General features: G+C 41.5%; 1 protein-coding gene across 1 annotated transcript in view; it reads right to left on the bottom strand.

Moving 5' to 3' along the window:
- eif2b5 (eukaryotic translation initiation factor 2B, subunit 5 epsilon) overlaps positions 1–12,528 on the bottom strand; it is a 55,941-nt gene extending 43,413 nt beyond the window's left edge. Inside the window, exons 1-3 of the mRNA XM_060834605.1 lie at positions 12,376–12,528; positions 6,048–6,172; positions 3,798–3,983 (exon numbers count right to left, since the gene is read on the bottom strand). Coding sequence (XP_060690588.1) covers positions 3,798–3,983; positions 6,048–6,172; positions 12,376–12,528 — 464 coding nt within the window. The remainder of the gene's footprint in view (positions 1–3,797; positions 3,984–6,047; positions 6,173–12,375) is intronic.
- Between the last annotated feature and the right edge of the window lie 394 nt (positions 12,529–12,922).

A 12,922-nucleotide genomic window follows, 5' to 3' on the forward strand; every position in this document is an offset into this window, starting at 1 on the left:
AAGAACTTTGAATTCAACAAGAGGGGAGGGGACAATGACTGTTCTTGACATCAAGACCACATTTGATCAAGTACGGCATGAAGGAACTCTAGCAAAATTTGAATTAATGGGAATCAAAGAGAAAGCTCTCTGCTAATTAAGAGTCAGATTTAGCACAAAAGGAAGACTTTTTGCAGCCTGTCATCTTAGCTCCAGGACATCACTGCAGAAGTAATGACTCTGAGCTCACCAGGGTCATGTCCGAGGCTCAGCCATCTATAGCTGACTCATCAATGGCCTTCCCTTCATAGGTCAGAGGTGGGGAGGTTCACTGATGATTGTGGAATGCTTAGCACTATTTCATGACTCCTCAGAAAATGAAATAATCCATCACAAATGTAGCAAGGCCTGGACAATATCCAGGCTTGGGCTGACAAGTGGCATGCAGATTTCATGCCACTTAAGAGCCAGGTAATTACCATAGCCAATAAGAGAATCTGATCATTATCCACTGACACTCAATAGCATCTGCCCATCTCACCAATGTATCTACATCTTCCTCTAACCTACAACTATCTTCTTTGCTATTAACCACACTACCAATCTTGATGTCACCTGAAAATTTGCTTAACATTTCCCACACATTTCAATGATATCATTTATGTATATAACAAACAATAAAGGTCCCAATACTGATCCACTGGCCTCTGGTCACTCAAATAGCCTTCTACCACTCCCCTTTGTGTCCAATACTAAGCCAGTTTTTGATCCATCTCGCCAAGTGTCCCTCAATTCCATGTACTACAACTTTCCCAGTCTCCCACGTGGGACCTTGTCAAAAGTTTGGTTAAAATGTACATAAACGACATCAAGTGAACTTACTTAATACATACTTGATCACAATTTCAAATAATTCTAACACATTTATGAGGCACGGCCTCCCTCGGACAAAGCCTTGCTGACTATCCTTAATTAACTCATGCCTTTCCAATTGGTTCCTTGAGAATTCTGAAGAATTCTCAAGGAAGGGCTCATGCCCGAAACGTCGATTCTCCTGCTCCTTGGATGCTGCCTGACCTGCTGCGCTTTTCCAGCAACACATTTTCAGCTCTGATCCAGGAGATCTGTCTGCTTTCAAACCCGACAGAGCCTCCAATACATCCCCATTTCCTATGACAAACTGCAAGTCCTCACACTCCCTTTTCCTAAATTCTGTACTTACATTCTCCTTACAGAGAGAGAAGACCAAACAGAAGTATTTCCAATATCCTGAGGCTTTACACACAGGATCCCCCCTTGGTCCCTACTCTTTCCCAATATTCAAGATGTCTTGATAACTACTGACAGTTAGACCTGCTAGAGATGGACAGCTGCAAAGAAAAGTCAGCTCATATTTCTGTTTCTCCATTTACCCTGTGAATGCTGCCAGAAAGTTGCAAATATAGTTCGTTCAAAAAGCTGGCTTTGACACAATGAGCTGTGTTGGGTAATTTCAATCTAGGGTTAGTCAATCAAAGGCAGCCTTGACTACATGCTGCTTACATGCAGCTTCAGGGTCAACATTTTAAAACAGTAAGCATCCATCCTCTTTCTTCACCTTGTCCTTTGTTCTGGGACTCTTTCCTCACCTCTTTACTTCACTTTTTCGTCAAAATCTGCTTTTGGTCAAAAGTCCTAATATCTCCTGTGCGCCTCAGTGTTGGATTTTCAGATTACACTGATAACAGAAATTTGTGACCACTTTTACCATGCTGTTGTGTATTTCATGGGAACCAGAACTACACAATGGCCTTTGGAAAGGAGGATAGAATGAACCCAGCAATGATAATCAAATTGACTGAAACTTAACATCTTAAGGGGCAATTCCCCATAACAGAATCATAGAATCATAGAGATGTGCAGCATGCAAACAGACCCTTCGGTCCAACTTGTCCATGCCGACCAGATATCCCAACGCAATCTAGTCTCATCTGCCAGCGCCTGGTCAAAACCCTCAAAACCCTTCCTATTCATATAACCATCCAAATGTCTCTTAAATGTTGCAATTGTACCAGCCTCTATCCTCTGGCAGCTCATTCCATACATGTACCACCCTCTACGTGAAAATGTTGCCCCTTAGGTCTCTTTTATATCTTTCCCCTCTCACCCTAAACCTATGCCCTCTAGTTATGGACTCCCCGACGCCAGGGAAAAAACTTTGTCTATTTATCCTATCCATGCCCTTCATAATTTTGTAAACCTCTATAAGGTCACCCCTCAGCCTCCAACGCTCCAGGGAAAACAGCCCAGCCTGTTCAGCCTCTCCCTGTAGCTCAGATCCTCCAACCCTGGCAACATCCTTGTAAATCTTTTCTGAACCCTTTCAAGTTTCACAACATCCTTCCGATAGGAAGGAGACCAGAATTTGCCACAATATTCCAACAGTGGCCTAACCAATGTCCTGTACAGCCGCAACATGACCTCCCAACTCCTTTCCTCAATACTCGGACCAATAAAGGAAAGCATACCAAATGCCTTCTTCACTATCCTATCTACCTGCGACTCCGCTTTCAAGGAGCTATGAACCTGCACTCCAAGGTCTCTTTGTTCAGCAACACTCCCTAGGACCTTACCATTAAGTGTATAAGCCCTGTTAAGATTTGCTTTCCCAAAATGCAGCACCTCGCATTTATCTGAATTAAACTCCATCTGCCACTTCTCAGCCCATTGGCCCATCTGGTCCAGATCCTGTTGTAATGTGAAGTAACCCTCTTCGCTGTCCACTACATCTCAAGTTTTGCTGCCATCTGCAAACTTACTAACTGTACCTGTTATGCTTGCATCCAAATCATTTATGTAAATGACGAAAAGTAGAGGCCCCAGCACCGATCCTGGTCACAGGCCTCCAGTCAGAAAAACAACCCTCCACCACCACCCTCTGTCTTCTACCTTTGAGCCAGTTCTGTATCCAAATGGCTAGTCCTCCCTGTATTCCATGAGATCTAACCTTGCTAATCAATCAGTCTCCCATGGGGAATCTTGTCGAACGCCTTACTGAAGTCCATTTAGATCACATCTACCACTCTGCCCTCATCAATCTTCTTTGTTACTTCTTCAAATAACTCAATCAAGTTTGTGAGACATGATTTCCCACGCACAAAGCCATGTTGACAATCCCGAATCAGTCCTTGCCTTTCTAAATACATGTACATCCTGTCTCTCAGGATTCCCTCCAACAATTTGCCCACCACCGAGGTCAGGCTCACTGGTCTATAGTTTCCTGGCTTGTCTTTACTGTCCTTCTTAAACAGTGGCACCACGTTTGCCAACCTCCAGTCTTCCGGCACCTCACCTGTGACTATCAACAACTATGGATCACTGTTTCAAAATAATGGGTGACCAATTTAAGACAGAGATGAAGAAAGACCTTATCTCAGAGGGTCATAAGTCTTTGGAGTTCTCTTCTTGAAAAGGCAGTAAAAATAGAGTCTATAAATATTTTTAAAGCAGAGGTAAACAGGTTCTTGATAAGCAAAGGGATGGAAGGTCTAGAAGTTGGCAGGAGTTTGGACTAATCAGTGCAGCTATGATCTAACTACATGGTGGAGGAGGCTCAAGGGGTCAAGTGGCATCCATCTCTTCCTAATTAGTGTGTTCACAAATGGGTAGATTGGATGTATTTTGTACAAAGAGCAAAGTGAAGAAACCAGCGTAGAAGTCATTAGAAAAATAATGCATCTGAAATAGATTAATCCAATGACAGTCAATGGCAAGTATAACTAGTTGACTACAGCCTAATTATTCCAAGAAACAAGACCTATACCAAAGACTTCACTCACTTATGTTCCTCCAATGCTTTAGACACATTGATATTTGACACAATATCTCCATAAATTAATATGAAGTCTGAGCGAAGTAGTGACTTTGCATCCACATCCCTCAAGACATCTCCCAATGATCGGTAGGACTCAGAGCTCATGACGTGGATGGTGTTTGGTGATGTGGAACAACTCCATTTCGATTTCCTGAGGAAAAATACATAACAGACCATTAAAAAGATGGAGAATTTATCTTTATTACAACATTTTAAGACCACCTCCTTTGATTTAGTTTGGTTAATTTTTTTTCATCTGCCGACAATTACTGATAATCTCTTTTCTTTGATTAGTTACCATATCCACATTTCTACCTTTCTGAAAGATGTCACACCTTAGTCACCTCTTGTCCAATGGTTTCATGCCTGCTGGCAGGAGAGTGGAAATGCAGTATGCCAAAATTAACTTTGCCATTTATCAGTCAAATACAAAATTCAAAATATGGTTATAAATAAGGTTGGTTTTACACAACTTAAAAACAGAGAGGAGTTACATCTGCAAGACCTAATCCAAAGACCCATCTGCATCAAGTCTCACGTCACTAGAAGACCAATGTTACCTGTAAACTCTGCAACAACCTAAACATCTTGTGCAGGCCATGCACATGCAGTGGGAGGTTTGGATTGGATCTTGTAGATGTAACTCAATTGCTTTTTTAAAGTTAAGGAAACTATACTTATTTCTACACATTCCCATTCTAAATTCCACCATTCCACATTTGTAACAGAATACTGCCCCTGTAAAATTACCATGCAAGGCCACGCAGGAAAAAAAATTAACTGGCCAAGCAAATTGCCTGTAACCTCTGCAAGAAAATTACAGGGAATGTTGCTGAGGACTGCAGTTAGTTTCAATCAAATATGCATGCTGGCACAGACTCATTATTGCTCTACAGAGTGAGTTGCTGGCTCCAAAATGTTACCTGCATTTTCTGTATCCTTACATATTCCGCTCAGCCTTCACACAGCACGAGGGTCCAGGCAACACAAGAGCATTACTTATATCTGGACACTTTCATAAAATCAGATCGCTATTTTGTTACTTACAACAAAAAGTCTTTTAAAGAAAAACCACTAGAGAGACTATCTTGTCCTTAAGGAATAGCAAAATATTTCACAGTCAACGAATTACTAAAGGGAAACCACAATAAAAGGACGAGTGAGAAATCTTGGAGCAGGCATGTGTTGAGAATGCAGAGCACTGAAAAGGACAGTGCATCTAGTTTACCAAATGCCAACTTTGACTCAGCTGGCATATTCACCTCTCAAGTTTGTGGATTCAAATTGCACTGGAGAAATCAGAGTGTTTGATTCAGGCTGACACTCCATTTCAATAAGAGAATGCTGCACTGTCAGAGGTACCATCTTCTCTCTCAGGTAGATAGCAAAGCTCCTATGAGGGAAGAGTAGACAGCTTGCGATACTTATTTCTCAATCAACCTCTAGAAAAACATTGGAGAAAGTGAGGACTGCAGATGTTGGAGATCAGAGTCAAGAGTTTGATGCTGGAAAAGCCTGATGAAGGGCTTATGCCAGAAATGTCGATTCTTCTGCTCCTCGGATGCTGCCTGACCTGCTGTGCGTTTCCAGCAACACACTCTTGACTCTAGAAAAGCATTATCAGCTGCTGTATTCTATTACCATTTCTGGAATCTTCCTGAATGCACCTCCAAGATATTGGAGAATTTCCACACTGCAAGCATCTAGCCAACTAATGTGTAATAAGATAGATGTAGATTTGTCACTGGATACAGGAGCAATTTGAGGTGATGAATTAATGTGATCACAGATGAGTCACGAGACACGAAGCATTAACTCTTTCTCTCTCTTACAGATGCTGCCAGATCTGCTGAGTTTCTCCAGCACTTTATTTTTGTTTCAGATTTCCGACATCTGCAGTTCTTTTGTTTTATTTTATTCTGTTATCATTAGTGATAGAGTCAGTGTGTAAATGAGAGGGAGGAGGAGGAGGAGAATGTTTTATTCAGTGAGTTATAACCTGGAACAAACTACTTTAAAAGATTGAATCTATTTCCAATTAAACTTCCAAATGGGATAAAAAGGAAAACTTTGCAGTGCTATGGACCAATTAGATAGCTCTTTCAAAGACAGGTGCTGTGAGATTCTGGTCTCTAATGGTTACAAATGTTCAGTTTTCTGTGTGCCATAGTTTATGGTACAAGTTCCATTTGCAAATTTTATAAGTTTTCATTACTGAATGTGTTCCTTGATTTTCTGGGCCATCCAACAGCAGAAGATGTAGGTTTCCTGGACACCTGTCGCTGTAAGGAACTCCAGGCTGTAGTCAATCATTGCCACGTTCGCAAGAGGGATCAAGGCCTACAGCAAAACATAAGACAATTTCATTTTATATATGTGTGAACATTGCAGCTGACCCTACATCCACTGTATCAAAGCCCCTTAAGATGCTATGCTTCAGTCTTACCGATTACTATTGACAGGTTCATTCTATCCTCCCTTCCAAAAGACCTATACAGCTGAACACAAGATCTGCCCTTCATGAAAACAGGTAACAGATAAAGTGGCTCCATTTCCTGAGGGGCTGGTGACAGCGCCCTGTGGACATTTTTTAATTCACTCATGGGAAATGAGTGTCACCAGTTGCCCGTACCTAGTTGCTCTGGAGAAGGTGATAGTGAGCTGTCTTCTTGAATCATTGCAATTCATGGTTCCATGTCTAACAAACCTGAGAGAGAAAACAAATTCTCATCTGTGTTAAAAGGGATACTACTTCTTCTTAAACTCTGTCTCAGTTTTAGTCTCTCCAACTGTAGAAAATGTCCTCCTGCCAACCAATTCCTTCAAGATTCTGTACAATTCAAGAAGATTCTTTCTCATTCCTCTAAATACCAATACATATATACCCCAACTGTTCAACACATCTTCATCGGACAAACCTTTCATCCCAGGAAGGAGATCACAGACATTTCATGGTGCAGGAAGAGTTCATTTGGCCATATAAACATAATAACTGAGAGCCAATCTCCTGATTTTTCCCATACATGGAGTCATAGAGATATACAGCATGGAAACAGACCCTTTGGTCCAACCTGTCCATGCCGACCAGATATCCCAACCCAATCTAGTCCCACCTGCCAGCACCCAGTCCATATCCCTCCAAACCCTTCCTATTCATATACCCATTCAAATGCCTCTTAAATGTTGCAATTGCACCAGCCTCCACATGAAAAAGTTGCCCCTTAGGTCCCTTTTATATCTTTCCCCTCTCACCTTCAACCTATGCTCTCTAATTCTGGACTCCCCGACCCCAGGGAAAAGGCTTTGTCTATTTATCCTATCCATGCCCCTCATAATTTTTAAATCTCTATAAAGGTCACCCCTCAGCCTCTGACGCTCCAGGGAAAACAGCCCCAGCCTGTTCAGCCTCTCCCTATAGCTCAGATTCTCCAACCCTGGCAACATTCTTGTAAATCTTTTCTGAACCCTTTCAAGTTTCACAAAATCTTTCCGATAGGAAGGAGACCAGAATTGCATGCAATATTCCAACAGTGGCCTAACCAATGTCCTGTACAGCCACAAAATGACCTCCCAACTCCTGTACTCAATACTCTGACCAATAAAGGGAAGTATACCAAACGCCTTCTTCACTATTCTGTCTACCTGCACTCCAAGGTCTCTTTGTTCAGCAACACTCCCTAGGACCTTACCATTAAGGTGTATAAGTCCTGCTAAGATTTGCTTTCCCAAAATGCAGCATCTCGCATTTATCTGAATTAAACTCCATCTGCCACTTCTCAGTTGCAAACTTACCAACTGTACCTCTTATGCTCACATCCAAATCATTTATGTAAATGACAAAAAGTAGAGGACCCACCCTCACACATTATGATTATTCTTACGCAAATCATTTTAAAATCTTTCATTCTTGTTCCCACTTCTAATTTGAACAATTGAATTGAGTGAACATTCCTGGAACTGCAGTGAATTAATGACATATTTGTTTCAAATAGGGAGACCAAAACCCAACGTGGTTTTTTCAGATATGGTCTCACCAACGTTCTGAAATTTTCAGTAAAACTTCCCCAGGTTCCCCTGTACAATGTGGCTTTAGCTTGTGCAGTAACCTTTGATGCGGCTCTTAAATTGCTAGGACTCACTGGCATGCTGGAAATTGAGCCTCGCTACTTCTGGACTAATCATAAAAACTAAAGATTTTATCAAGTACCGAAAGCTCCCCAGTTTGTCTGACTTTCAGATCCTGGTTGACAGAAAGCAGAAACCAAGGTTCTGTACTGAACAAGAATCACTATTAATTAGACTTGGACTTCAGGTAAGTATAACTCTTATTTAAAACGCTAATATCTTTTATACACTCCTACATGCATATGCGCGGGCACGCGCACGCCCACACACACACACACACACACACACACACACACTTCAGTAAGTCGTGGACGACACTAAGATTGGTGGTATAGTGGAAAGTGAAGGTGGTCATCTAAAATTACAAAGTGATCTCGATTAATTGGGTCAATGGGTTTAAGAGTGACAGGTGAAATATCATTTGGATAAAATGTGAGATATTGCATTTTGGTAAAACACACAAAGGCAAGACTTACACAATTAAAGGTAGGTCCTTTGATAGTGTTATAGTAGAGAGAGCCCTCGAGTTTTGGGTACATAATTGTTTAAAGTTTAAATCACATTCAGAAAGGGTGGTTAAGGAGGCATTTGGCGTGCTTTCCTTCATTGCTCAGACCTGTGAGTATAGGAGTTGGAACATTATGTTAAGGCAGTACATGACATTGGTGAGGCCTCCTCTGAAGCTACGTGTCCAGTTCTGATCTCTTTTTACAAGGAAGGATATTATTAAGCTGGAGAGAGCTCAGAAAAGGAATGTTGCTAGGAATAGACAGTTTGAGTTAGAAGGAAAGGCTGGGACTTTTTTCACTCTGGCATTAGACATTGGAGGTAACCTTATCGAGGTTTATAAAATCTTGCGAGGTATAGATAAGGTGAATGGCAGGTGTCTTTTTCCTAGGGTGGGAGATTTCAAGACTCGATGCATATTTTTAAGGCGAGGGGAGAAAGATTTTAAAAACGACTCAAGGGGCAATTTGTTTTTGTTTACATAGAGTGGTTCACATGGGGAATGAACTTCCAGAGAAAGTGGTGGATGTGGGTACAGTTACAACATTTGGATAAGTCCATGAATAAGGAATGTCTGGATGGATATGGATCAAGCAGCAGGCACGTGAGACTAGTTTAGTTTGGGATTATGGTCTGCATAGACTTGTTGGAGCGAAGGATATGACTCTAGAATTCTAGAGTTTTTTCCCCAGTTATAGTCGTTAAAATGATCGTCACAAATTCTCTGCTGACCAATAGGTTGTTTCAGTCGTCCTCCTTCATTTACTTTCACGAGTTAATGATAGACACAAGATGGCCGGTCACTGAAAAAATAGTTGCTGACTGGTTTGCTGCAGGTTTACAGTGAGCTTTGACTGCAGGAAACAGAGGACTGCTTCCAAGCTCTGTAACCTCTAACTTGCTCCAAACTGTTCAGTTACCAGAGAACCAATTAGAATTGTTGGTAGGGAAAAAGATCACTGCTGTTGTTAATTAGTCACTAGACTATAGACCAATCAACTTCCTGTAGCCAGCAAAGTGCTTCAGAACAGACCCTCGGCTCCAAATCGTCTGCAAATCAAACTTCATTTACTGCTTGTTCAAACAGTTGTTTGTTATGCTTGGCATGCATGTTAGCTTACTTGCTTTTCAAAACTGCAGCCATCCTTCCAAACACTGAGGTTAAAACAGCACTTTTTACTTCAGTCCACATCTTAAAAATCACAAATGAAAAAGACACACAATGCCCTAATGAAATGCTTTCCAGAAATCCAAGTATACCACATTTACAGGTTCCTGTCCATCCACTATGAACTGTCAAAAACTCTTAATAAATTAATTAAACATGCTTTCCTTTTCACAAAGCCATGTTGGTACTGTTTGATCACACAGTGATCCTGCTATATTAATGGATTTGAACACTATCCTTTGACATGGGTAATCATTTAATTGATCTAGAGTTTCATGCTTTCAGCTCGGTCTGCATCCTTTCCCGAATTTCCTTTTTTTTCCCCAATCCACTAGAACACTTCCATAATCTGAAGAATTTTGGAAGATTATAACCAATGCGTTCATTATCTGTATAGTCAATTATTTCAAGATCAGAGGATGCAGGACATCTTGTCTTAGTTTGCCTGTCACCTTTTCCCTTGTATTATGACACAGAGATGAACCCTTCTGTTACTTAAACCCTAACACCCAGACAAGCTCATCTCTTAAAATATGAGTGACAAAGAAATCCCAAATTCCACTATTTAAAGAAAATAACATTAATTTATTTTTTAACCCTAACAGTAAACAACTATTCACAACTCTAAGCCCACCTTTCTCTTAACTGCTTATTATCTGCCTCCAACTCTAACAATATGCTATTCCAATAAGACACTTATTAAAATTCCATCAACTTAATTTCAAAACCACACAGCCACTGTTGTCTTCTGTGATTTCACTCTTCTGGCTGCTGAATTCCCTGGGTCATCATCTTCCCTTTTACTGCGAGTATGTTTCATACAAAAAAGGTACCTTTGATAGAGACCGTTTCCTCATTTCTTGGTAAGCAAGATGTTAAATCTCCAGACATTCCTGTCTTGATGGCAATTGCTCGCTGACCAATTTTCAAAAGGTCTGCATTTTATAACACCCTTCAACATCAGATCGTCTCATTGGTTTGATATTGGCTATACAATAAATTCACACTTGGTTGGGTTTTAGTATCATGAGGCATAATTTTAACTGATTGGTTAATTTTGAATTGCTGTCAAAACAGCAACCAAAACTCAGGTATGCATTTCGCAGCCAAATGTTACATATTTTCAATTTTCACTCTGGGACTGCCATTTAATCATAAACCCAGGTGCTTGTAAGCTCTTTAGTTCAGAACAGCATTCTCTCTCAAAGGTAAAATACATGTCTTCAACTTCATAACGCTAGTCATGGTGATTGTGATGAATTCAATCCTGTCTATAATTTATGGACTTTAAATTATATTTGGGGAAGCATTTCAAAATCTTCTACCAAAAATACAGACAACACCTGCCATCTCTGTTTTCCTTTATCAATTCCCCAGACACACTCTCAAGGATAAATGCTATCTTTCATTGCTAATTTCCTGTTCAAATACTTCTAGAAACTCCTAATACTATTTTTATATCACTAGCTAGCTTTCTTGCATGCTCTGCTTTCTGTCTCTTCATTATCTTTTTAGTCATGGATTACAGTCTGTTAAACAATCTACCTTACTTCTATGTTTTACAGATTTGGACAGTGTTTCTTTCTATTTGATCGTGCCATCCTTAATTTTCTTATTTAGCCACCGGCAAAGTCTTTTTTCTCACTTGGATCATTCATCTTGAATATTACTAATTATCTCATCAATAATTTCAAAATTTTAAGAGAGTCAAGTGTCTTCAAAACAAGGAAAACACAACAGAAAGGCAATGCTTCCATCATCCCTCCAACACCAACTACATTTACAGTTTTTGTAAATTGTTGTGCAAAACGGGACTTGGTCTAATGTAACTCAACGCACATTAACTTAGACTGTAAACTGGTGTTCTCCTTTATGGAAACACTTATCTGTCAAAGTAACAGGAAAAGCCATCAGAAATTCAAGCAGCTATTGCATGCCAGGCTATATAGTCGAGCTTTCCTGACTTGATAATCTGCTGTTGGCCTTTCATTTTTAACCAAACACACTACCCTTTTTTAAAGATAAGGGAAAGAGTCTAGCATTATCTTTCAATAACTCATTCAAGGTAGCAAATTCCACATATAACCCTAAATTGGAAGTCTTGCCAGACTATTCAGCTACATGGCCATTACATACCAAGCTTTCTTCAAGCTATGTTCGCAGACTTGGATTTTCATCAGAAATCACTGAAGAGGAAAGTTCTGGCTGATTCTCTTGACACCAGGCCAACTGCTGTTCTGTCTTCCATCCCTATCGACATAATGGTAATGCTGCCTAGCCCATGGAGATTCCATGTCAGGTCAAAATTGTGTTCACTTTGCAGAGGCAGGGGCAGTGATCAAGGACAAAGAGATACGAAAATTGGAGCAGCAAAGGAATGGGCAGTGAGGAAGGGGCAGGAAAAGAAATGACAGGCAAGAGGGCTGGAAGGTGAAAGCAATTGGGGAGGCAGTGATATAGTGATGATGTCACTTGGGTTGGCAATTCAGAAACCCATCCCAATGTTCTGGGGGTGTGGGTTCAAACCCCACCAAGGGAGATAATTTTTTTAAAAAAAGCAAAATCTGGAATAAAACGCTTGTCTAATGTGTACCATGTTATTACTGTGTACAGGGAGGAGGTGTAGGGAGTGGGGCATTAAAGAGGCAGTGAGACCCGCAGCCACATGGGGGGGTGGGGAATACTCCTCCTCAGCCTCTGATCGCCAGCCCCGTGCTGGAGCCCCCTGCAACTCCTCACTCACCCGGGGCAGGTCCTTGGTGATGGGGAAGAACCTCCGATTGAAGCTGTCTGCCACCAGCACCGCTTGGAGCGGCAGTACCTGCTCGGCCTCCCCCTCAGTCCCGCGGCCCGGACCAGGAGCCGCCCTCCGACCCGCTTTCTGCTTCGCCGCCATTTTGAAGAGGGTGGAGTCTCCGGTCCGGCCCCTCCCTCTCATTGGCTCAGCGCGCTTCCGCCATCTTGGTACGGTGGGCCCCCGTCCTGACCCTGTGCTCAAATGGCCCAGCGCACCGACGCCATCTTTGTAAAGGGAAGGTGACGGATCGCCAGAGGGAGCAAACCACACTTTCACATTCTACTTCAAAACGTGTCAAGCTCCCTGCAGTGACAGGGTCAGAGTCGAATGTTCAAAAAAATCTGTGAAAAAAAAGATAAAATGCTGGATGCACAGGGCAGGTTGGTCAACATCTTAAAGGTGCCGTAAAATCGACGTTTCGGGCAAAAGCGCTTCATCAGGAATAAAGGCCATGCCCCCTACAACCCACCCTCCCATCCTGGCACCTTCCCCT

Source organism: Hemiscyllium ocellatum, chromosome 13 (genome assembly GCF_020745735.1).
Source record: "Hemiscyllium ocellatum isolate sHemOce1 chromosome 13, sHemOce1.pat.X.cur, whole genome shotgun sequence".
NCBI lineage: Eukaryota > Metazoa > Chordata > Chondrichthyes > Orectolobiformes > Hemiscylliidae > Hemiscyllium > Hemiscyllium ocellatum.